Source organism: Hemicordylus capensis, chromosome 5 (genome assembly GCF_027244095.1).
Source record: "Hemicordylus capensis ecotype Gifberg chromosome 5, rHemCap1.1.pri, whole genome shotgun sequence".
NCBI lineage: Eukaryota > Metazoa > Chordata > Lepidosauria > Squamata > Cordylidae > Hemicordylus > Hemicordylus capensis.
In genome coordinates, this window is record NC_069661.1 from 152,796,927 (window position 1) to 152,819,243 (window position 22,317).

The following is a 22,317-nucleotide window of genomic DNA, read 5'->3' on the forward strand; positions in this document are numbered from 1 at the left end:
AGAAGAGATTCTTTTCAGCCCGTATTTTGTCTGCATGTTCATGTCCAGCAGAGTTGTTCAGAATTGTGAGAGGTCTAGTGAGTGCCCCTCTTCCCTTGAATCAGAATTTGGAACCATCTATTACTGGCTGTGACCTGTTTGATAAGTTTTTTGTGGATAAAATCTCTTGTATTTGGGCCGACTTGGATTTAGACCCCACAATTACTGCAGTATCTGAATCTGAGGTGTCCAGCATCTCCTCTTATGTAATCAGGCTGGATCAGTTCCAGTTTGTGACTCATGAGGATGTGGACAAGCTGAGTGAAGCAATGCGGCCTGCAACCTGTTATTTTGACTCCTGACTGACATGGCTTATACTATCTGGCAGGGAAGTTGTTGTGGAAGGCCTAGTAGAGATCATAAATGTTTCTCTGAGGGAGGGCAAGATGCCTCCTTGTCTTAAGCATGCAATTATTAGAACACTTCTTAAGAAGCCTGTGTTAGATCCCTCAGAGTTAAGCAACTATAGGCCTGTCTCCAACCTTCCATGACTGGGCAAAGGTAATTGAGAGGGTGGTGGCCTCCCAACTCCAGGCAGTCTTGGATGAAACTGATTATCAAGACCTGTATCAGACTGGCTTTCAGGTGGGTTATGGGGTGGGGCACCTTGTTTGTCCTGATGGATGATCTCCAGTTGGGAATTGACAGAGTAAGTGTGAGTCTGTTGGTTCTTTTAGACCTCTCGGCAGCTTTCAATACTATCAACCATAATATCCTTCTGGAGCATCTGAGGGGATTGGGGGTAGGAGACACTGCTTTGCAGTGGTTCCACTCCTACCCATCAGGCAGATTCCAGATGGTGTCCCTCGGGGACTATTGTTCTTCAAAATCTGAACTTTTGTATGGTGTCCCTCAGGGCTCCATATTGTCTCCAATGTTGTTTAACATCTACATGAAACTGCTGGGAGAGATCATCAGGAAATTTGGTGCAGGGTGTTATCAGTATGCTGATGACACCCAAATCTTTTTCTAAGTGTCAACATCATCAGGAGAAGGCATAACCTCCCTAAATGCCTGCCTGGAGGCAGTGCGAGGTTGGATGAGAGATAACAAGCTGAGACTGAATCCAGATAAGATAGAGGGACTTATTGTGCAGAGTCAGAAATCAGGAGATGATTTTGATCTGCCAGCTCTGAATGGGGTCACACTTCCCCAGAAGGAACAGGTGCGCAGTCTGGGGGTGCTTCTAGACACAAACCGCTCCCTGGTGTCCCAGGTAGAGGCAGTGGCCAGAGGTGCCTTTTATCAGCTTCGGCTGATACGCCAGCTGTTGTCCATTTCCTGAGATAAATCATGTCAGAACAGTAGTACATCTGCTGGTCACCTCCAGTCTTGACTACTGCAATGTGCTCTATGTGGTGCTGCCTTTGTCCGTAGTCTGGAAACTGCAGTTGGTCCAGAATGCGGCAGCCAGGTTGGTCTCTGGCTCATCTCGGAGAGACCATATCACTCCTATCTTAAAAGATCTACACTGGTTGCCGCTAAGTTTCTGGGCAAAATACAAGGTTTTGGTTATAACTGATAAAGCCGTGAACAGCTTGCACCCTGGGTATTTAAGAGAATGTCTTCTGTGCTACGAACCACACTGCTCATTGAAATCATCAGGCGAGGTTAGTCCACAGTTGCCACTGGCTCGTCTGGTGGCTACTCGGGGACGGGCCTTCTCCACTGCTTCCCCGAAGCTTTAGAACACACTTCCTGCTGAAATAAGAGCCTCCTCATCTCTTACAACTTTTAAAAAGGCATTCAAGACACATTTGTTCACCCAGGCTTTTAATTAGTTTTAATAGCGTGATTATTTTTAAAAGTTTCAATGTTTAAATTTTAAATTGTTGTAATGTTTTAACCTTTTTATTTGTTGTTTTTATTGTTTTGTTGTAAACCGCCCAGAGACTTGTGTTTTGGGTGGTATACAAATATGTTAATTAAACACACACACACACACACACACACACACACCATGTCTCTATTAAGTGAACAACTGTAGAAGGCCAGTTACTTGGGTCTTGAAAGAAGCTTCTGTCACATTCTTCAAACACCTTGCTAAGAACAAGTTAAAAAAATGTTAGTGGTCTATCACATGAACTTCCAGTTGGTGGCTTAGATAGCATTCACTGTAAAGAGAGGATGTTGTTTATTCCAGTATTAAACAGTGTGCTGTGTGCTGTATATGGTTTTGTATGGGCACCAGATAAGAATAAATAGCTGTGGGTCCCTATGCCATGCTGAGTACGAGTTGCTCAATCCTACCTCCTAACCCCTCCCCCAACCCACAAGGATTCAGGGTCCTCCCCACCGCCGCCCCTCTGACAAATTCTTCAGGTTCAGTGATGAATGTTTGGCAGTTAAGAATTACAACAGCTTTGAAGGCTTTAATATACCTCACAGCTAGCCCTTCAGAACACACCCTGTCTTTGATTACTGAATGTAAAACTAAACACACACACACACACACACACTCCTGTCATTATATTTCAACAATTCATATTTATCCTGAAACCACTTGCCACTTTGAACTCACATTTCTTTTTGAATCAATCTCTTCACCATTCTGAACACTAGATAACAGATATAATATGAGACTCCAAGGACCCTTAGGCCTTAAGTAATTATGACTGACATGCCTGGTTTTACAACTCACTGGCTTATATTTAAACATATTTGCATTACATAAATGAAAAGCCACTTATTTAATTGTACAAAAATAAGTCCAGGTATTTAGGTATATTTCTTACTTTTTTTCTAAACATGAAAGGAACAGAATGTTGTTACAAATAATTACTGCAGAAGTATACTGAGTTATAGCCTCCATTATCCATTTATTATTAAACTAAGAGAAGCACGGCTCATGTCACCCTCCTCTTACTACTAAAAGCTTCCACAGTTCAGCCACATTCTCTCCCTAGTGAAGTCTCATAGCCTTAAAGTGGGTCAGAAAGTGAACAGTTAATCTGAGCTGTCTGAACTGTTTTAACCTGACTTCACTAAGAATTGTATGGAGGAAAAGTAACTAGATCCCTTGGCTCTTCCTTAGCTCTCAAAGGATGTCAGTTGCCCCCATCCTATGACAGAAGTGGCAATTTCATTCACTCAACTTATAAATGCAGCAAAAGGAAGTTTCCCCCTTTTCTGGCTAGAAGAGGCCAGATGGCCACTAGTGCTGACAAACAGATGGAAAGAGGCTCTCCATGAGTGAGTAGCAACAGTCAGAAATAACAGCTGCTGCAGTTACCTAAATGATTCTGACCACACATAGGCTTAATGGGCTTCTATATGAAAAACCCCTGCACCTGGTTTAAAATTCTAAAACATTTAAGAAAATACATTTTAATTTATTTTGATTTCTGAACATAAAGTACGTTGTGTAATCAATTTTTCATTTTTCTTTTCTTCACAAACATAGAAAAACTTATAACATTACAAGTCTCATGAACACCAGATCATCACGGAACTATAAAATGATGAACGTCTCAGCCTTGAGTTGTGCCCTCAACTCTTGCTGAGGGCACATTTTCACTACTAGCAAGTTTTACCCAAATCATTTTAATATTTTTATATATACACACAATTGGAAACTTTAATATTTTAGCTATCCAAACTACACAGCTATTGTAAAGAAGAATTGGTGACCAAAAAATTACACATTTAAATAATACAAACATTACACATTTTATTAATAATAATAATAATAATAATAATAATAATAATAATAATACAACTGAGTTACTTACAAGCTGCTCAGACTTTACACCATACAGCTGAATGGTTTTTGCCACATTTTTTGATACAGCCAAGCTGAGGTTTGGATCCACAGCAGCAACATTTAGTTCACTAGAAACAAAAACAGTGCTAACTTTTAAATACTGCTATTGTATTTCAGCTGTGATCCCTGCCATTTTAGTTCACAGGTAAGGGAAAAGTACATTTCTTTCAATATATTGTCACAATTCACATTACATGAGATATACTAGATTTAAGAGTTCTATTTTCATTAGACATTTAGGACCATTCACAAGGTTACTTTCTTTACAAGTAGCCACATACTGGGTTTGGTATATAGGATTACAGCTGAGGGCAGGCCTCAGTTGCTTGTGTGTAGGCAAAAATAACTGCGTGAACTTGCCCTAAGGCTGCTTTAGTAGAGCACTCTCCATGGAATATAACAAAATATAGCCAACACACCTATCTTTCTTCTACAGATTCCAGGACCAGGGACAACTACAGGTTACTCACCTGTAATGTTGGTTCTTCTAGTGGTCATCTGTACTTCTACACAAATGGGCTATGCGCCTACGCAGAAAACACGTCGGAATTATACAAGCTCGATTTCTCCTGCTTTGGCAGGAACCTCACCGCCAGCCGCTATATGCAGCTGCACCACTCCTCATCCCCTCAGTCACAAGAGTCAAGCTTCAGCGACCCAAGCAGGGAGGACGGGAGAGCGTGTAGAAGTACAGATGACCACTAGAAGAAACAACGTTACAGGTGAGTAACCTGTAGTTCTTCGAAGTGGTCTCTGTCTTCTACACAAATGGGCGGATAACAAGCAAGCACCCAAGGAGGAGGGAAAACAGAGGCAACAGGTAAACAACCAGGAATATCTTTATTTCAGGACAAGCATATCAACTGAAAATGGACTGCAGGACACTCCTGCCAAATACAGCATCATTACGTGCTCTAACATCAATAGCATAAGGCTGCATAAATGAATGGGGTAAAGCCCAAGTAGCTGCCTGACAAATAACGTCCAACGGGATCACCCGATCAAAGGCCACAGAGGACGCAACAGACCTAACAGAGTGAGCCTTTACATTAGAAGGCAACTGCTTATGTGCCAACTGGTAACACAACTCGATAGTGGAGACGATCCACCTGGACATAGACTGGGCCGATACTTGAAGTCCCTTTCGAGGCCCATCATACAGAATAAACAAGGAGGGACACTTCCTCCATTCAGCAGATCTCTGCCCTACACTCATCCAATGAAGGATTTGGAAAGAACACAGGTAAAGTGAGTGGGACGAATGGTGAAACATGGACACCACTTTAGGCAGGAATTAACATCCGTTCTGAGGACAACCTTGTCCTTATGGAAACACAGGTATGGTTGGTCAGCCCGCAGGGCCCGCAAATCACTAACCCTCCTGGCGGAGGTAACTGCCACCAAAAAGATTACCTTCCAGTTCAATAGACCAGGGTCCATAGAAGCCAGATGCTCAAAGAGTGGCAGGTGAGCACACCAACCGAGCTCTGACGCCTCTGTTGTCACTACTCAGGAGTGAAGAGGCACCTGGAAAGGGGCACGAACGCTTATGTGCCAGACACCCATCCACCACTGAGTTATCGCCCTCATCTAAGGAAGGGGCGAACGCTGGAGATGACCTGGATCTCAAAGAGGATCGAACACGTCCAAAAACCACTGCTGAATGACAAGCATCCGAAGACGTGCATGAGGCAGAACATAAACGCTAGATGCCATGTGTCCCAACAGGCGCTGGACGGAGTGCATAGTTTGCGGGCCTCCGGCCAAGGTGACCACCAGTCTCTGGAGAGTCGTGATGCGGGCCTTGGGAAGGAAGACCTTTTCCAGACTTGTGTCGAAAATCAGTCCGATGAACTGAATTCGCCAAGTAGGCTCCGAATGGGACTTTTTGAAATTTATTTGGAACCCCAATCCCTGGAAGATATTGATCACAAATCCCAGGGCAATCCGAGTAGCCTGTGGGGTACTTGCCACGATCAACCAATCGTCGAGGTACGGCAGGTCTTGTAGGAACAACACCACTTGTAGGTGGTGTTCCTGCTCTTGCAGGAACACCACCACCAGAGCCAGGTACTTCGTGAATACGCAAGGCGCGGTGATGAGGCCAAATGGCAATGCCTTGAATTGATAGGTGATCACACCTATCTGAAACCTTAGGAAGCGCGATGTTGAGGCCTTATGGACACATGATAATATGCATCCTTTAGGTCTAATGAGACCATTCACAGGTTCCTGTGGAGGATGACCATGATGTTCGGTACCAACAGCATACGAAATCATTTGTAAATGAGATGCCAACTCAGAGCCCTTAAGTCTAAGATAGGGCGTTGACCCCCGTCCAGTTTCGGTACCAGGAAATACCGGGAAGAGAACCCCGGGCTGCTCAGATTTGACACGACCTCTATTGCATCCTTCTCTAGAAGAGCGGTGACCTCTTGATCCAATTCTGGTGTGCAAGGGGTCACCACAATTCTGGATATCGAATGCAGTCCTTGAAATTCCAGGGCATAGCCCATGTGTACCACCATCAGGACCCACTGATCCATGGTCATCCTTTCGCAAGTCTCTGCAAAGGGGCTCAGGTGAGCCCCGAAGCGCCTCGAGTCATTGCTTCTTAGGTGGGACACTTGCACAAGGCTTCTGGAAAGTCTGCTTACTGGGCTGACCGCCTGACTTGAATTTGGCAGGGAACTTGTTGGTCCAAAAAGACCGTTCCGAGGATGGATAACGGTACGCCTGGGACTTCTGAGCCTGATGAGGCGACGACACAGGAGGCTTTTGTGGCTTAGATGACTGAGAACTGTAGGACATGGAACGTGCTGTGTTCCTTAACTTTTGCACCTTCTGAAGCATATCATCGGTCTGCTCCGAGAACAGGTTCGAGCCCTCAAATGGCAAGTCCTCCACCCAGGCACAAGCCTCAAAATGCAGGCCTGAAGATCAAAGCCAAGAATGACATCTCAGTGCCACCAATGTGGCCATGACCTTAGCCGCACACTCCATGGAGTGATGGGCAGAGTACAGTTCCTGTTTGGACACTTGACCCACCTCCCGAAGAAAGGGCTTTGCAGTGTCCCGTTTGTCCTGGGGAAGAAGATCCAAGAAGGGACCCACTTTCTCCCACAACAAGTGGTTATATCGGGCATTGTAGGCCTGATAATTGGCCAATCTGGAGTGTGAGGCAGCAGCAGAATAAAGTCTTCTCCCAAAGAAGTCCAACTTCTTGACTTCTTTCTCACTCAGGGCGGATTGAACATGCCCCAATATTGCTGCATAGAGGCCTCCACCACAATAGAGTTGAGGATCGGATAACTCTTCAATAAGGCCATGTCCTCTTGAAACTGCAACCTGTAGAAGTTTTCAAGGTGCCGACTGGGTTAGGAAAGGGTATTAGGTCTTTTCCAATGTGCTTTGACCACCTTCAGTAGCGTGGGGTTAAACAGTAGAGCCGCTGGCACCTTAGCTTCAGAGTCAATTAGGCTAAACAGAGGGTCCAATTCACCCTCTTGTGGGTTACCCAAGTTCACCCCCAATGTCAAAGCCATATGAGTCACATAGGCTGTATAGAGTTTCAGGTCCTCTGAAGGGGAGACTGGCTTTGAATCCGAGTGGATATCGAGGGGTGACGATCCCAGGGAAACATCCTCTGAATCTGGGGAGCTGTCCTCACTGTCCGACGCGGGTTGCAAAGGAATAGCCAACTCCTGGGTTGCGGGGGCCAAGCCTGGCTCCTGGCTTGAGGGGGAACCAGGCTCCGAGACAGGAACCAACACACGGTGCCACATCGATGAGGTTAAAGGCAGAGCTTCACAATTCTCTTGATCCCGAGGGGAATGACGTGGAGAACGGGAACGTGGTGACCCAGAGAGTGAGAAGAAGGGGGCCTCTCCGGCCTAGGAACCGAGGACTGACCATAAGCACAGTCTTCCGGACAGCGTGACCCATAGCAGGATCTGGCATATCCTGAATAGTCCAACATGCTGTCTGATCGGTATCAGTCATACGAACCGGAGTGCAGATGCCAAGAGTTATACGCATGCTCAGCGTCCACCAAGGAGGAGCAATAGTCCAAAGTGCAGTACCGATCCCGACAATCCCATGAAACACCCTGATGGTACGACAAGGGACGATCTTCTTGATATCGACGCGGAGGAGATCGACGGCGAGGCAGCCACGAAGAGTGTTCATCAAACTTGGGGTGGGGGGATTACACGTCCTCTCCCAAAGAATCATAGTCCTGATCCCCTGCTGTAGCCACATCTAAGGCTTCTGACGGTTCGGGGAAGGCCGCTCTTGCCACGTAGGCTTTTGCAGCTGGTCCTGTTGGACGGTTCTAGCCTTCTTATGGGCTGAGGCTGAGGAAGCCGAAGCACCCGACGCTTTCCTCTTCGGAGGGAGAGGTGGCTCCCGATCCGCCGACGAACACTTGCTCGTCATGGATCTCTTCTTCTTGGCTTTCAGCTGCGCTTCTGAGACCGGCGAAGTCCGAGGCGCCACCTGTGGCTGATAATAGGGGAGCTCCTCTGAGCGCGCCCTTTCCTCCAATGCCGAAGGCGTGTGAGTGTCCGAGTCCGACGATACTGGTACTGGGGTCGAAGGTTCGATCCCTCCAGCGGAGGTAGCCGGAGGTATTGGTCGGTCCACCAATACTGAGGCAGCCATTTTGAAGGACCGTTTGAGTTGTAGGGCTTCTGAAGAACGGAGAGCCAAATCCCACAGGGCTAAGTGCAAGCGAGAAGCCCTATTACCATGAGCCTGCTTAGTAAACTACTGGCAATGTGAGCAGGTCTCGACTATGTGGGACTCCCCTAAGCACAGGAGGCACTCCGAGTGCGTGTCTGGGGAGTGGAGCTTTGCTCCACAAGTAATGTACTTCTTCAAGTTCTTCATGCCCGGCATGCACGCCGAAGGCTGGCCGGCCAGCCAACACGCTCTGTCTTAGCCGGGAATGGAGCTAGAAGAGAAGACCAAGGAAATTAAACGCAATGCAAAGGAAACACCACTGCACGAACTGAAAAATAAAAAAGAAGAGGAAGAAACAGGAGAACAAAAACAACCAGGATAGGCATAATCCAACAGATTGTTGAGCTGAAAGACTCAAGATGTTTGCTGAAGCGCGGACGAAGAAAGACTGAGGGGATGAGGAGTGGCACAGTTGCATATAGCGGCTGGGGGCAGGGTTCCTGCCAAAGCAGGAGAAATCGAACTTGTTAGATTCTGACGTGGTCTCTGCGCAGGTGCATAGCCCATTTGTGTAGAAGATAGAGACCACGTCAAAGATATGTGGATACCATTCTGCTTCTGATCAAAACACAATCTATGAAAGGAAACCAATTCCTTTCAAAGTATCAAGGGTCCAGTGCAGTTTGATCAGCATATCTTCTTCAGAATCCCAAGAAACGTTTTAGTTCTTCCGAAAACATTGCAGATTTTTCTCCAGACCTAGGATTGGTCTGGACTCTCTAAAAATCGGCAGCAATCTCCAGATCACTACTGAAAGCAATCCTGCAGATTTTAATGGCTTGATAATGTGAAAAAAATGATAAAAGAACTGTCCACAAATAGTTTCAGTTAATGCTTTGCCCATACTTTCTCATGCCAAACTCCTGCAATGATCCTAGGCCAGCATGTGACTGGAAGCCATCACACACCCCTGCAAATGGGTATCTTTCCCATTTCCACTGCCTTTTGTATCACAGCAAGAAACCACAGTAGAAATTTTCACAACCACAACTGTATAATAACTATGGGAAGTAAAATTCAACACAAGCAGATTCACAGAAACAGGTCTAACAAAAATATTCAGGGTCTTCCCCCAACCCCATTTTGCATTATAAAATACATAGGATAACATCTGATTTGATTTGATTTCATTTTAATTATTTGTATAATTAGTGAGTAATCCATTATTTAGCAGTAATGAACTTTCATTTCTAACATTATAACTTAGGGAGGCAAAAATTCATGTTACACATTATATATTGAACTATATTACAAACACACCTTGCAATGGTTTTGATGATGCTGTCAAGTTCATCGATTGAAGGAGGATTGCGACCCCCAGGTGGAAAGACGAGGTTGATTGGGTCAAAGAGTCGTGATAATGACTTGGACAAGTAGGCAGCTTCATAAGGTTGCAGAGAATCTTTCAGGGCTATTTCTGGACTGGATAATGGAAGAAACTCGTTAAGAAATGTTTATTTCCTTTTTTCAAACCAAAAATATAGCAACATATTTTTAGGACTATGGTCCACATTTTCTTAGCTCTTGCAGAATGTATGAGTTCTGAGAGGTTTTGCACCTCACCAATATCCTAAAGGAAACTGGGGATTCTTTAAAAGAGCTTCCAGATGGGACAGTGCACAGAAGTCCACCTAATCTCAGATCCAATAAAGCATATAGAATGCACAGGAATACTTAAAGGCCCTAAACCAGTAGAAATGTATGCAGCACTAAGGAATTAATTCTGCTCTAATAAATATACAGTTCAATAAGGCATCTGAAAAAATTAAAAATGCTCCAGTCTATCAATTTTCTAAGCCAAGCTATTGCTAAGATATGTAATGTAGAACAATAGAAAAAGATCTCCTAATTTAAAACAAGGGTTGCTGTAGCTACATAGGCAATAACTTGAAGCTCCAAATTAAGGTATATATATTGGTTTAGTTTAGTATTTATTTACGGTCTTTGACCAAATGCATATATATTGGTTCTATCTTCTGATGCAAAAATGAAAACTGCTTGGAACCAATATTCTGTATCTGTGCTGCTGACCTATCCAAACAAGGTCTTCTTAGGAAACACTGTTACAGAGCAAAGTGTAAGGTGGGCCTTCTTTGGCAGACACATTGGACTGCCAGGGTGGTCTGCACTTTTTCCTTCCTTACTTGGGCCAGGAGACGGAATGCAGTACTACTGACTGTCTGCACCATCCCTCATTATTACTTGCTTGAGTATTCATGAGACAAATTTGGTTAAGTTTTTTCCTTCTCCAAGGACTCTAATGGGTGCCAGCCCTCATGCAGCTTCATGCTGCCTATTTTCCTCAGTCCATATTGCCCCCAGACCGAGAGAAAGAGTTGGTATACTCAGGTGAGTCATCTTATACTTTGCTTTTGTTATATCACAGTCTCCACTAGTTATTGCCTTGGGGAGGCTTACTAGGACACAGCTTAAGAACTCTTAATGTAGGACAATCAAAGTTGGTCTACTGATCCAAAACTTCACAGATATGGTATCTTATTTAAGCTTGTTTCGATACAAGTTGTATGCATTTCAAAGTTTAAGTTTTTCAGTTCTTCTTGGTGCGAGAAAATACACACCCTCAAATAACTATCCCAAAAACTGGGTTGGTGAGAGTTTAATGCTAAGTGCTTTTTTGATCAGCTGTTGACCAAACCAATGGATGCTTTCTTACGTGAATATCAATTAAAACAGATTCCATGGGCTTGCTGAACAAAAACTGTAATCATTTCATGCAGCAAAAAATGCCACAATGTACACGATCATATAGCATGGATTCTTCATACTCTTGTTGCAGGAGGGAGAAAAATACTGGGGTCTGGGATTTGCTATTCTCTAATTATGCACATCACATGCATACACATACTCATAATCTTGTTTCTTTTGCATGAATATGTCCTGTGAATCATCTTCTATCTGTTGAAGTTCAGAGAAGTGTTCCGCACTTTCATTTCTATTAAAATTTCTTTGAATATTTTCACTGTATTGTTGAATGCGCTTCCACAAATCATTATAGAGTCTCAGTAATTTAGGATATTCCCCTTCAAAAGCTTGCTTCAAAAACATGGATGCTGTAAGACAAACCCCATAAATATTACTTGCAATGCAGCACATCAGTTTCTGGAATACTAATCATTCTTGCCATTTAAAATCAACAGAAAATTGAAATGTAATATTCAAATAAATGCAGTGTTTGTAACAGGGCTTGTTTGTATGATATTTCACGTGTGGGATTGTATTCAGGAGCAGATCAGGTCCCTTGCTTGCTCCCCTGTCTATGGAGAGAAGTGAATAAAAGTGGGGTGGGAAATCCATAGTGTGTTAGTGTCAGCCAACTTTACACATTCTCTTCTAATAAAATAATTTGTCCATTCCCAATACTGTGCCCTATCCTATTTTGCGATCCAGTTCTGCATTTTTACAGCCAAAACTGCTACTTATTTCATAGTTACCAACAATACTATGATAAATGATTTTCAGTCTTGTTAGCAAAGGTAATTTGTCTAGTTTTACAACAATCTGCCTTCTAGCTATTGTCACTGCCTTCCTCTCAGGGCTCAGTCTGTGCCATGTCTCAGCCCTAGCACTTATTGTCAGTGCTATAACTCAACCCTAGAATAAAAGAAAATATTACAGTGTCCAATCGCACCACGGCTGTAGTGGCCAGTAGGAGCAGTGTGGGTGGGGCAGAGAACAAGCCATTGCTGTGGGTTGTTCCACTCTTCTCATCTGTTCTAGTTGCCTCTCACCCTCTTTTGCCTCAGCCCACCACAGCATTAACCCCAGGTGTGAAAGCTGGCCACCCCCCTGCTAACTTGGCAAAGAAGCACCTTTTAACGTGGCGATTCTCTTTATTTAGCAGAGAGAGAGTAACTGGCCCTATCCACCCACAGCACAGTACCTCCAGTGACTGTTGCTGGTGTCTGTCTTATGTTTCTTTTTAGATTGTGAGCCCTTTGGGGACAGGGAACCATCTTATTTGTTTATTATTTCTCTGTGTAAACCGCCCTGATCCATTTTTGGAAGGGCAGTATAGAAATCAAATAAATAATAATAATAATAATTTGCTAGGTTCCCTAACCTAGTGAATGACCAGACCACATGCCTGGGGTTAATGCTACAGCGCCAGCCCCCACCCTCCACTACTGGCCACAACAGCCACATGGGTTTGCTTAGACCAGTCTGGGGTCCAGATAACATTATCACATCTACCATGGTAATATATGGGAAACATGAACAAATCCTAGATGGTTTTTACCCAAGTCTTTCTGCAAAGACTGTGCTGCTGGTATGGGATCGATATAAGAATGTTATTTCATCAGAAATTTCTTCTTTGACCTTTAAAAATGTATAATAAAAAATTCCATTTAGGAGGCAATCTTTCTTTATGACAAGAATACTAATTCATGATTTTTCAGGATGTACAGTAATGTTAAACGACAATTGCTTTTACTGGGCAGAAATCTCCGGGGAAATGAATACTGAGACACTTGTGGTTTCAGTTTTTTCAGTTATTAAGTTTTATTTCTTCAGATAATAGGAATGGAATATTGAGAACAGAATTCAGAACACTGTTTTATGTGTTAGTTAAAAAGCTTAAAGGGGCTTTTAGCAAAGATGTATCAATTATTGATGAATTCACAAGATAATTTGCATAGTGGATTTAAAGCATGGTGGTCTAGAAAACTTGGTATAGATTTGTCTAAAAAGGTTGTCTGAAAAGGAGTGGGCTTTTGTTTTCACAAAAGGTCCAGCCTCTTATCTTTACAAGAGAGCTATTCACAACTTTGCTATATTTTTCTAACTTTGAATGCACCAGTCTATTTTGTTAACTCTGACAGATTTCTTTGCAAATTGTTATCCCCTTTATGTTTTCAGATTTTACAATCCCATAGCAAAGTCAGCGATGTCTATGAGAAGGCCTTTCCATCATACTGTTTATATGCAAGCCTGGCTTGTTATTAATCAAACACCTTAAAATTACAGGAACAGGGCCAGAAATTTCGAAGGAGAAAGCACACAGGCACCGTAAATATATTACAACAAAGTTTCAGAAAGGACCAGCAAGGGACACCACATCAGGAAAACAAGGAAAACAAAATAATGATTGAAAGGAGATATGATGTGCCCGGCAGTATTTAGTTTTGAAAATATATGAGGAGGGAACGGATAAAGTACAAACTTGGAACAGAGAAGCTATAGGGTATCTTGTGAGATGTCATCACAATTAAAGCAAGTGATGTTCTGGTCCTTTCTAGTCTTATATTGCTAATAATCGTGCAGCTAGTATTTGGTAGTCACTTGAATGAAACCAGCTTCCAGATCACTTGGTTACTTAGCAACTACACAGCAGCTGCTCACATACAAAGTAATATCTGCAGTTTTTCGAAGGGAGTTGCAAGATAGCTGAAACCACAAATAATTGCTATTTGCATGTGCAAAGGAATAGCAAATCCACAGAAGTATTGTTTGTGTGGGTTCTTCATCATCTCCATCATCAGAAGAAAAAAAACACTGCACACATTCTACAAGGTTCTTTGACAAAATTATAAATAATGCATATATAATATAAAAATATATACCTTCTTAGTTCACTATTTAACTTATCTATCTATCATCTTTTTATTCTGTCCTTCCCTCATGGAGCTCATAAAAGTCCATTTTATTCTCACATCACACCTGTGAGGGAGTAATAGGCTGAAGGTTACTCAGTGAGTTTTATGGTTGAGGCAGAGTTTGAATCTAGATCTACCCCTCAGTCCAGCTAGCACACCACATGATCTGTCGCAATACAGGAGAACCTCGTTAATCGTGGACTCGCCATGTGCGGTTTCACGTATCCGTGGTTGGGTAATAGACACCTGACCTTGGCATATGTGCCGGAGGGGGAGGGGGACAGACTTACATATCCGCAGATCTGGAGTTGGCCACCAATATACTTGAATCCAGCAAGGATTCCTCTTTACAAGTAAAGGGCTTGGGTTGAAGGGGGGCAAGGTGAAAGAAGGCAGCATTATACATTAAAAATAGTCACAGATGGCGGTGGCAGGACTGTGGCAGCGTATTTTATCTTTACCGCAGAGGCAACAGCAACATTGGGGATCGGATAGATCCAGCAGGTGCATTTTGTCTTTTTAAATTGCCGCAGAGGTGGCTGAGCAGCAGGGATCCCGGAGGAGGCACCAATGGGGACTCCTTCTCCCTGAGCTCAAGAAGGCTTGAAATGGGCTCCAGACCAGCACCCACAGTCAGTTTGAAGAGAGGCTTGGAGGGGGAAGAAGTCCTCGTTGCTGCCTCCACTGGGATCCCTGCTGCTCAGCCACCTCCATGGTGATCTAAAAAAACAAAATGTGCCCACTAGATCTATCTGATCCCTGCTGTTGCTGCCGCCTCTGCAGCGATTTTCAAAGATAAAATGCCGCCTCCACTGCAATTCCGCCACCATCAGTGGCGATTTTAGGTTTTTACCTGATTTTTGGCCATTTTTTGGCCAATTTATTGAACCACCATGAAAAAAACCCAACCCAATTTTTGGCCCACCCACCCCTCCATGAACCTAACCCCCGTGGTCCCATAGCCCCAATGACCCAGTATTCACAGTTTTGGTAGCTGCAGCACTAGCCGGGAACGGAAGTCCCATGTATACAGAGGTTTTCTTGGATCCCTTTTCCTCCATCAGCTTTTGATTCTTGGCACATGGACAGCATACACAAAACCAGTGCTCTTTCTGAACAACATGCTCTGTTTCTGGAAACAGAGAATTTCAGCACAGCCAAGAATGGAAGTACCAGATTATCTCCAGTATTAGATCTTTGAAATAGCTTCTCTTAGCAGAGAGGCACACCTCAGGAAGCCAGTCCTTAGAAAAAAAAAGAGGAGGAGGAAGAAGAGGAAAGATTGTGCCGTCAAGTCCGTTAAAGGGACCACATTAATCTTGGATGTCTTTCTGACCTTCAAAGGAGATCCTGACCAACCCATCACCACTACAGCTAAACATGCTCCAGCCTGTAAATTAAAGGAGGTTGACTGTTTGCAGAAGAAGGGGGTCTTCTCCCATCACTTCCTTTCTTGGCCCATTATCCAGTGGGAAATGGCTTCGGCAGGTACTAGGAGCATGTTTTACAGAACAAGCATACTGTAGAAGGCACAATCACACATACTGAATTTGATACTTACAGTCTGTTGCAGTCTGAAACTGGGAGGCAAGGGTTCGTGTCACTGCTGTCCAAAACATGTACAAGATGTCCGACTGGCCATACTGGGGAAACAGAACTAAATCCCTCAGTACCATTATAGTTAATTACTGAAGGGCTACATTGATTTGAGTTGATGAGCTGGTCACATTTTAATATTAAAAGGGTTTTTAAAAGTTTTATAAAATGGCTGATGCTGTTAATTAACTTAGTCCATAATCTAAACTGATATAAATTGGACACGATTGAGCAAATTATAAAAAACAATCACTAGAAAGTGCTATTTTTTATAATAAATATATCATTGTGTTGTGGTGTAAGTCTTGAACAGTTTCTAAAACTGTTAGGCTGAAATCCAATCTTCTGTGATGCATGCTTACATGATTTCAGTAATTGCTAAGCACTCCCAAGTGTGGGCTACCTCACAGCCTTCATTTCCAATAATCTTATAATATAATTTTTCATAACTTTGAGTATAACGATCAACTAAAATGTCCCTGCTTTGCTCAACAGCAACTCAACAGGACCAGGTGGAAGTATTAATGAAGACAGGAAGCAATCCCAAGTCAGGAAGGAAGGTCAAAGCCATAAAATCAATCTGGGAGATCTGTGGCTGGGAGAAGAAGATCTAACAAGGGAAGATGTGACTTAGATGTGCACCAGTGAAACAGGGGTTAAAGAGAGGACAAAAGCTAGGAGCAATAGCTCAAAGTGATGGCTCATTGCAGCAATGATATTGGCCCCAGCTGGTACTTATTTATTTAGGCATGTTTTTACGATCTTTCTAAATTTAAGGCTACCTATTGTTTATAACTATAAGAATATCACTATAAAAGGCAAACACTTTGCATTTTTTTGAAAAAGACTCACACAGCAACAAAAATTCAAATACATCAATCGTATAATATCACTGAAGGCCTATCAAAACAGAAAGCTTTTAACAGATTTCCTAAAATGTGGAGGCCTGGGAAGATTTCACTGGTCAAAGTGTTTCACACAAAAACGCTTCACTCAAGCAAGAGCACTTCACTCAACCAAATTGCATAACAGACTGGGTCCACTACGAGCTGCTACAGATGGGCTCCTAAGCCTCACTTTAAATCAGAGTTGCACAACTTCGGCCTTCTTGCTAGATGGTGGACTACAACTCCCATCATTTCTAACTACTGGCCATTGTGATTAGGGAGGATGGGAGTTGTCCTTCAACAACAGCTGGAGGCCAAAATTGTGCAGCCTGCTTTAAATGAACCAATTAATTCTGTATCTTATGCAAAGTTCAGAGTAGCTTACATGAGTCTCTCAGGAACAGCTTCTCAAATCCTTCATTCTTATGGGCCTAGAGCAGGGGTGCACAATTCAAATGCCACAGCGGGCCAGAAACAACCATGACCTGATGTGTGGATAGCTGAGGTAAATTTTTGGTGCATTATTACAGTAATATTAATTATAAAGATATTAATTAAAGCAATTAGTAGTTACTTGTGAGTCTTTCCCTCCCCACAAAGACTCCCAGTTTTAACCAAGGATAGTGGCCAGAAAATAAGCCGTGTCCCTGCTCAGTCAGTGGGGCACCTGTCTGTGCCAGCCGCACAAAATGCAAGGTTCTTTGTGGCTCCTGTTGTTGCTGGCTACCTGTGGGCCAGCAAAAACATCCCCGCGGACCAGATTTGGCGCATGGGCCTTACGTTGTGCAGGCCTGGCCTAGAGAATGTTTTGAAGGCACATATTGCTGTTGCTTTGTTAAAGCTAAGTAGCTCTCAGCTTGATCAGTGTCTGAGAGCCCAATGAAAGCTACTTTGAACTTTGGGTAGGATACAAGATTTATTTATTTAAATGAGGCTTATGATCTCACCATAGAAGCTCATAGTTGACCCAGCCCTGCATGTATCTTGCTTTCATGCGGAACATGAAAAAGAAACCATTCCGGAAGAGGTAAGCAACCATATGTGCTGCACTCCAACTGAATAGCCTATAGTACAGTGGGTATAGGAAAGAATCACCCCCTTTGATAGACCTTAAATTCTGGTTCCCTTACATCCTGAAATGAAAACACAAAGAAAATTCCCTTCACCAGCTGTACTTATCCAATGCAACCTATAACATCCAACTGAAAAACATCACAATTACTGTCCAGAAAAAGTGTCAGAAATAAAAAACAAGAATTACTGAGATTGAAAAAGGATCACCCCCCCCCCCCAATGTCAATATTTTGTTGAACCACCTTTTGCTTTAATAACAGCCTTGAGTCTGTTGGGATACTTCTCTATCAACCTTGCACATCTAGACGGAGCAATATTTGCCCACTCCTCCATACAGAACTGGATTACATCATATCAGGATGTAAGGGAACCAGAATTTAAGGTCTATCAAAGGGGGTGATTCTTTCCTATACCCACTGTAAAGGTAAAATGTGCTGTTGAGTTGGTGTCAACTCCTGGTGACCCCAGAGCCCTGTGGTTGTCTTTAGTAGAATACAGTAGGGGTTTATCATTGCCATCTCTCAAGCAGTATGAGATTATGCCTTTCAGCATCTTCCTATATCGCTGCTGCCCCATATAGGCGTTGGGAAACATACCAGTGGGGATTCTAACCAGCAACCTCTGGCTTGCTAGTCAAGTCATTTCCCCACTGCGCCATTAGGTGGCTACCGCACCTCAGCTTTACTGGTATATGTTCATAAATGAAAGATAACGTATTAAATGTATTACATCTATTTCACTAAGTTTGTTATGCACAAATGAAGAAAGTTCCATCATACAAGGGGGGGGGGATCACACTTTGAAATGCTTTCTTTGAAATCTAGTAACAGACAAATTATTTTGTAATACAATCCTCTACTAACAAAATAAATAATGGACTGCATCCGATTATCTTTTCAGCTATGTGACAATCATTTCAATCAAATTTCTATCTCTTGAAAAGCAACACAGGAAGAAGAGCACATTAAAGGATTAATAACTTTTTAATGTTATGCCCAATGAGTGTATTTTAAATATGTTTTAAGCACATGAGGACTTTATGCTGAATCAGATTCTAGTCTTTCACTTATCTCTGAGCATGTTCTCTTCTGCCAGCATTCACAAAAGGCCACTGCAAAAGATACAAGTACATAGTCTCACTTGCTCCCTTTTATATGTCTCATCACACCCTATTCCTGCCATTCTCCACAATATAGAGAACTTTTTATTCCTTATGATGTTCATGTGGGCAGTATCCTAAATATTCTGCTCCCCTATACCATGTCATCATTCATAATTAGCATGTGCTGAAATGCTTAGGTGTATTTATGAATACAACAAATATTTATATACCGCTTTTAAACAAAAGTTCCCAAAGGGGTTTACATAGATATAAATATTTAAATAAAAATGGCTCCCTGTCCCCAAAGGTCTGACAGTCTAAAAGAGAACATAAGACAGGCACAAGCAACAGCCGCTGGAGGGATGATGTGCTGGGATTTAAGGACCATTAAGGTTAGTATCATCTTATGAAGTTATTAAATGAATTATATTTGTACATATATTCATTCTTTGACCTCTTGACATGAATTATCTCACTTTTGACTTTACAATCAAATATTTCAAAATGAACTAATATTCATTTATATTTCACTGTATGTGGATACTGTTCTTTTAATTATGGAACGATGGACTTACTCGCTTTGTGAAAGCATAATCATATTTTTTGTGGTTCAGTACATACATATTTATATTGCTGAGTTCTCCTCAAGTAGATGTAAGTCTCCCTAACATGACAATGCTTGGGTGGCATGCCATCAGTGGACGACTCCAAAACTAGGCTACATCACTGTAGCTTTTTGACCCATTACATGTCCCAATCAATAGTGCAATAAGTTCAAAAGGGGCGCATGTTCAAGAACTGCACAGAGCCCCTGCTTTTGGGGTGGCACCCATGTCACTGCCAATTGGGGGAGGGCTTTTTCTCCAACCCCATGATCAACGCTGCAGCAAGATTTGAAGATGGCCCCTTGCCTGCTTTTGCCACTCGTTTGCTCACCTGCCTGCTTTCACCACCTCTTACCAGGGATGTGCATAAACCTTGGTTTGAGCACATTTTGTCAAATTCAACTAGGAACATTAAAAATAGGAGAGCAGGTCCTTACTTGCTTTCTGCTGCCCCATTCAGCTTTCTGCTGGTGCGGCACACATTCCCCTGTGCGGCACCAGCATGCACAAGGCATCCACGCATGCACATGTGCTGTTTGCGCAGTCAGCATGGTGTTACTGACCACACAAATGGTGCCCATGCATGCGCGGACACCATGTGCATGTTGCCACCACATGGGAGGTTATTGGGATGTGTGCTGCCCCAGCAGGAAGCTGAATGGGGCAGCGGAGAGCAGGTAAGGACCTGCTTTCCTCTTAAAGTTCCCAGTGGAATTTCCTAAATGTGCTTGAATCATGGTTCAAACTGCAGTTCGTGCACATCCCTACCTCCTGCCTGCCTTTAGTATCCCCCTCACCTACAGCCTCTGCAGTGGCCCCACTAAGTAGCCGTGGCAAAGTTGGTCTTGCTAAGGTTTGCTGGGTGCAGCATAGTACAATGACATCATGGCCCAGCACCTGTCATGCACTGGGCTGTGATGTCATTATACCATGCCACAGACAGGAAACCTTAGCAAGGTCAGCCACACCATGGCTACATGGTGCAGTAAAGGCTTACCTGCACACAGATAGCAGGTGAGCGTGACTTGGTGGCCCCCCTTTTTGGAGCACCCAAGTTGGCTCGTGTTCTTGAAACATGTCTTCTCAATTACAGACACAACATGGGTCCCAAATTTAAGATCATTTCCTTTGCAATAATACAATTGTTTCTCGCTGGTTTGAAAGTTTTATAAAATGAACAAAAACAACAGGAAGAAGGATGTACAGTCATACAGTATTTCTGAATTATACAATTCAATTTTGATTATTTTACACAGTCCATTTCCAGTCTTAACTTCCAAATAAACCGGAAACATTGCATCTATTGCATGCGTTACATCATGAGTCCACAGATGCTCAGAGCCAACAATACAGGCTCCAAATTTAGCCTACTGCTGGCTAGTCACAGGATTAGAAGATTATTCCTAGAGGGGAAAACTGCTGGTAGTGACAGGCCCGTGAATCTTCTTGTTCTCATTAATCTTGCCTGACAGCAATGTTCAAAAGTATAACCCAAACCCAGCACTGTAGTCAATTACTACCAAAAGAATCAATGAATTCTTCAAAACAAGCCAAAACCTGGTATGCATGCTGTGTCATCTATTCAAACAAGCTATGACATTACAGCTGCAATCTAAAAACTTCATTTCAAATTATTCTTTAGCAATAAAACAGAGTAGGTAGCCTATTTTTAGGCTAGACATATTTATCTGCTCATTTAGAAAAGTCACTAGCTTGCTGCCAGTATATATAACCACCTGTATTCTGCAATGAATCTATATTTGAAAGTAAAATTTGATATTACTGATGTTTCTTCTATAAGGTCTTCTTCACAAGCAGATAATATGAAAGAGGTGGGTAGTGCCTTTCACAAGTTTAACAGTATGCAGGTATTAAGTCAATTGACAATGCAGATCTTCCACTGTGATTTCCCCCTCGTGCTCAGTTAAAGAACATGGCTGCTTGTACTATGCATCTACACTAACAAGTTGACATCGCAGGCTCATTTTGCCCCAAGGGTCAACTTTGGGTATCTATCTATCTAACTATCATGTGTATATACTGCCTGGTGTGTGTACCTATAGTTGGTTAGCAATTTCAGCGAGGCAGAGGCAAAGGCAAAGGGTTTGAATAGTGCCTCTTTGAAATAAGTAAGTACTAAAGAAAGGCTCCATGGTTCTATAGATTTTCTCAATGGGGGGAAACAAGTTGTTAGTATCTCTTAGGAACCTCTTGAAGTCAGAGTGGGAGAAGCATGTTTTAGCATCCCAAACTGAGTGAGCAGCTGAAAGAGCAACCATGTGGACTTTAATAGAAGACTCAGAAAGTCCTAACTGCTTCAGGGAAGTAAGATAAAGTAAAACTTGTCTTATGGAAGCCCAATAAGAGTCAAAGTTGTTGTTTTTAGAATACTGAGTGAATCGTTTCAATATGCAAGAGTAATTGCACCTAATGGATGCTTTACTTTCATTCAGTAAAACGTCTAGTAATTTAGTCTCCATGCTGTCAGTTTAAATATTGTGGTGGAAGACACGGCTGTTCGCTTGAGACAAGAGATTTTGTCGCTGAGGAAGACAGTAGTGGATTCCCTTGGAAAGTCAAAGCAGAAGGGGAAACCACGGTTTCCTTGGCCGCCACAGGGTGAGAATGATGCATTTTCATTTTCTCTTGTAAGATTTCACTCAAGACTCTGCTTAATAGCAGGAAAGGGGGAAACAGGTAAAAATAGTGGTGCTTCCCTGGTGCTTGGAAGATGTCCCTGAAAGACCTTTACCCTAGGCCCATTTTTGAACAGTATTGCTTGCACTTTTTGTTGGTTGAAATTGTGATGAGATCTATGAGTGGGTCCCCCATTGTTGGAATAGTTTGTAGAGAACTGAGTGGTTGATTTCCCACTTGTGCTGCTGAAAAGGAT

General features: G+C 42.8%; 1 protein-coding gene across 4 annotated transcripts in view; it reads right to left on the reverse strand.

Annotated features, from left to right (window-relative positions):
* The window catches only part of COG5 (component of oligomeric golgi complex 5), a 270,566-nt gene that overhangs the window by 54,961 nt on the left and 193,288 nt on the right, over window positions 1-22,317 (reverse strand). For all 4 annotated transcript variants that reach the window (XM_053255351.1, XM_053255350.1, XM_053255353.1 and 1 more), the window contains 4 exons: window positions 15,722-15,803; window positions 11,412-11,616; window positions 9,806-9,967; window positions 3,771-3,870 (listed from right to left, as the gene is read on the reverse strand). In XM_053255351.1, coding sequence (XP_053111326.1) covers window positions 3,771-3,870; window positions 9,806-9,967; window positions 11,412-11,616; window positions 15,722-15,803 — 549 coding nt within the window. The remainder of the gene's footprint in view (window positions 1-3,770; window positions 3,871-9,805; window positions 9,968-11,411; window positions 11,617-15,721; window positions 15,804-22,317) is intronic.